The sequence below is a fragment of the Cibotium barometz genome, chromosome 56 (assembly GCF_041138505.1).
Source record: "Cibotium barometz isolate CiBa-2024 chromosome 56, ASM4113850v1, whole genome shotgun sequence".
Classification (NCBI taxonomy): Eukaryota; Viridiplantae; Streptophyta; class Polypodiopsida; order Cyatheales; family Cibotiaceae; genus Cibotium; species Cibotium barometz.
The window spans coordinates 30,278,570-30,281,216 of record NC_141101.1 but is presented as its reverse complement, the minus strand read 5'-3'; the positions used below and the strand labels follow the sequence as shown (position 1 = coordinate 30,281,216).

Sequence of the window (2,647 nt, the reverse complement as noted above, 5' to 3'; positions counted from 1 at the left end):
GTCTTTAACAATTTATCCAATTGAGTATAATAAAAAAGAGCTATGTATAGACAATGTTTCATTGATATTTCCTTGGTTAAGATAGACATATTCTCAAACAACTTAGATGTCACCCTTATAGATATCTTTTAGTAGTCACCATATCCTACAAACTTTAACACTTTGATCACTACGAAGTACTTTACATAAAATTGCAATTAGTTGTTGTTGTTGAAATCGAATTCATGTGCTCATGTGCTATTGGCAATCATGAATGAGCCCTCCCCATAAGCTAGGGCCCTCCATATCTAACCAAACAAGGTTATGAACACATTATTGTGGCTTTGCCATCACAAGCATCTACACCATTATATACACACAAAGTGATTAATCAAGAACGTGATGTAAAGCAAAAATGCCAGGTGACATAAATGAGATTTCAATGCAAATATACCAAGTGACAAATTTCGATGTAAATATATGTAAATGAAAATGCCAAGTGACACATTTCGATGTAAATATATGTAAATGAAAAATGCCAAGTGACATAAATGAGATTTCAATACAAGTATGCGACATCCAAGTCATGTGCAATGAAAGATGCGGAATGACATGCTGTATATGGTTTCCTAATAATGGATGGGGTTTTATAGCACATACTGGTTGAGAGGTGTATTGGAAGGAGTTGCCTCTGTGCTTTGCACTATAGTTAACAAGGTAAGAGGGAGGGGGGAATATATTGGAAGTTAGAGCCTTAGACGAAGGTCCAAGGGGGGATCATCTTGGTTTTTGCGTGCACTTTTGATGGGCGTTGTGCTGATGTGGTCAAATAGGAAGGGTGCACAATTTTGTACCGTGTGATGAAGAAGATGATGTGGCAAAGGCGATGGCGTGGAAGGCAACGAGGATGGACGGTCAACAAGAAGCTGTTGAAGTTTGGTGGATGGGTGGGCGGGGCGCCTCCACACTTGGCCGCCTGGCTGCTGCCTTTGCCGCTTGTGGGCATTCTGGTGCCCGCCCAAAGCTTGGGAGCTGGCAAACTTCCGTTGGCAGAAACGGCAGCCATACAACGCTGGCGGCTCGTCGTTACTGCGCAGAGCCTTCGCATCCTCACCGTGCTGTGCTTGATTGCTGCTCCTTGACTGGCGTTTCATACGCTTCTCCGCCGGGCTTGCGCCGATCTCATCCCCTGCATCAGATCTCCACTGTAAACTGCAGTGTACATCTGAGAACGCTTCCCGCTCTGAGAACGCTTCCCCCTCGACTAGCTCAGAGCTTGGATATAACCACCCTCCTTGTCCGTGCTCTGTCGCACGGCCTTCCATGCTATCTAAAGCTCACAAAACATCTCCAATGCTACCCCCACCAAAACAAGAAAAGCTGCAGGAATGAGACACACTCATTATTAACACCAAGGATCATCCAATGCACCATTACTTTAGAAATGCATCTCTTGCTTAAGGTTCAATGGAGATGCTGATGATCTAAGCAAGATCCCGTGTTAGTATTTTTACACCTTTCGACAATAATAGATTTAGTTGTGTGTTTTTTTTAAAGTGTGAAATAATATATATATATATATGTTTCATATGCATCTCTACAAAACTTCAAGGGCCAAGACTAAACTTTCAAGGAATAAACCCTTGCAATCATTTAAAGGACTCGCTTGAAGCCCTAATCCATGAAAAAGAACGTGAAACATTTCATGCTCCCATAAAAAAGATGACTTTCCCCAAGAAAAATGGGAACTAGTATGTGACTTGTTGACTAAGAAGTGGGATTAAGTCTGATGTAATTTTGGTCTGCCAGGTTGTTACCCTTCTAGGTTGTCAGGATAGACTTTTTGTTAAAGACTATTAATATTTATAATATATATATTTACTGTTCCTTTAAAAAAAAAGAATGTCAAACTAGTAGTTTCAACCTAGTTTTGAGAATTTCTAGTGGCAAAACTTGAGTAGAGGTTTTCATGTCTACCTAGTTCTGAGAATTTCTACTTGCAAAACTTGAGTAGAGATTTTCATGTCTACCTAGTTTTGAGAATTTCTAGTTGCAAAACTTGAGTAGAGGTTTTCATGTCTATGCAGAGTAACAAATCAAGATGAAAACCTCAATATACTCCTCTATTGGAGTGAGTCCTTTATTTACATCTCTAAGTGTCACCTAACTATGTGCAAACAAAGAATCAAAAGAAACACAAAGTTAGGCATTAACATATTCCCATACCATCCTCCCTCCCCCCCCCCGCCCAACACACACACACACACAGAGTGCACAAACACACACATAATGTAGTATTTTTTTCCTCAACTTTGAGTGAAATGAAGAATCTTCATGTGCACTAATTGTGACCTATGGATAATGAAAATTAAGAACCAAGGATAATAGCCTACAGACAATGTGATTAAAAACAATTATGTTCATCAATCTTTTTTGTATTAGTTCCACTACGTTATGGATATAGGTACCCCATGTCAAAAGGTTGTGTAGATATTATCATAGAAAAGAATAAGAAGTGTAGCTTTTTGCAATACTTATTCTTCCTCACCTTATTGTCATACACACATTAAAAAAAAGAACGAGGAGGAGAAGCCGGATAATTTTTTTTCTTCCTCATCTCCTAGTTTCCTTTGTGTGTAAGCATGAAAAGAAGAAGAACTAGAAGAGA

At 39.4% G+C, this 2,647-nt stretch overlaps 1 protein-coding gene across 1 annotated transcript; it reads right to left on the bottom strand.

Moving 5' to 3' along the window:
* Positions 1-493: 493 nt before the first annotated feature.
* On the bottom strand, positions 494-1,389 carry LOC147607112 (uncharacterized). The gene has a single exon (XM_086791409.1). It carries the CDS (start codon positions 1,302-1,304, stop codon positions 726-728), a length of 579 nt encoding a protein of 192 aa, XP_086647535.1. The 5' UTR covers positions 1,305-1,389; the 3' UTR covers positions 494-725.
* Positions 1,390-2,647: the final 1,258 nt, after the last annotated feature.

What these genes read in the sequence shown, in the direction of transcription:
- LOC147607112 (XM_086791409.1), bottom strand. Translation starts at nt 1,304, where the DNA reads ATGGAAGGCCGTGCGACAGAGCACGGACAAGGAGGGTGGTTATATCCA.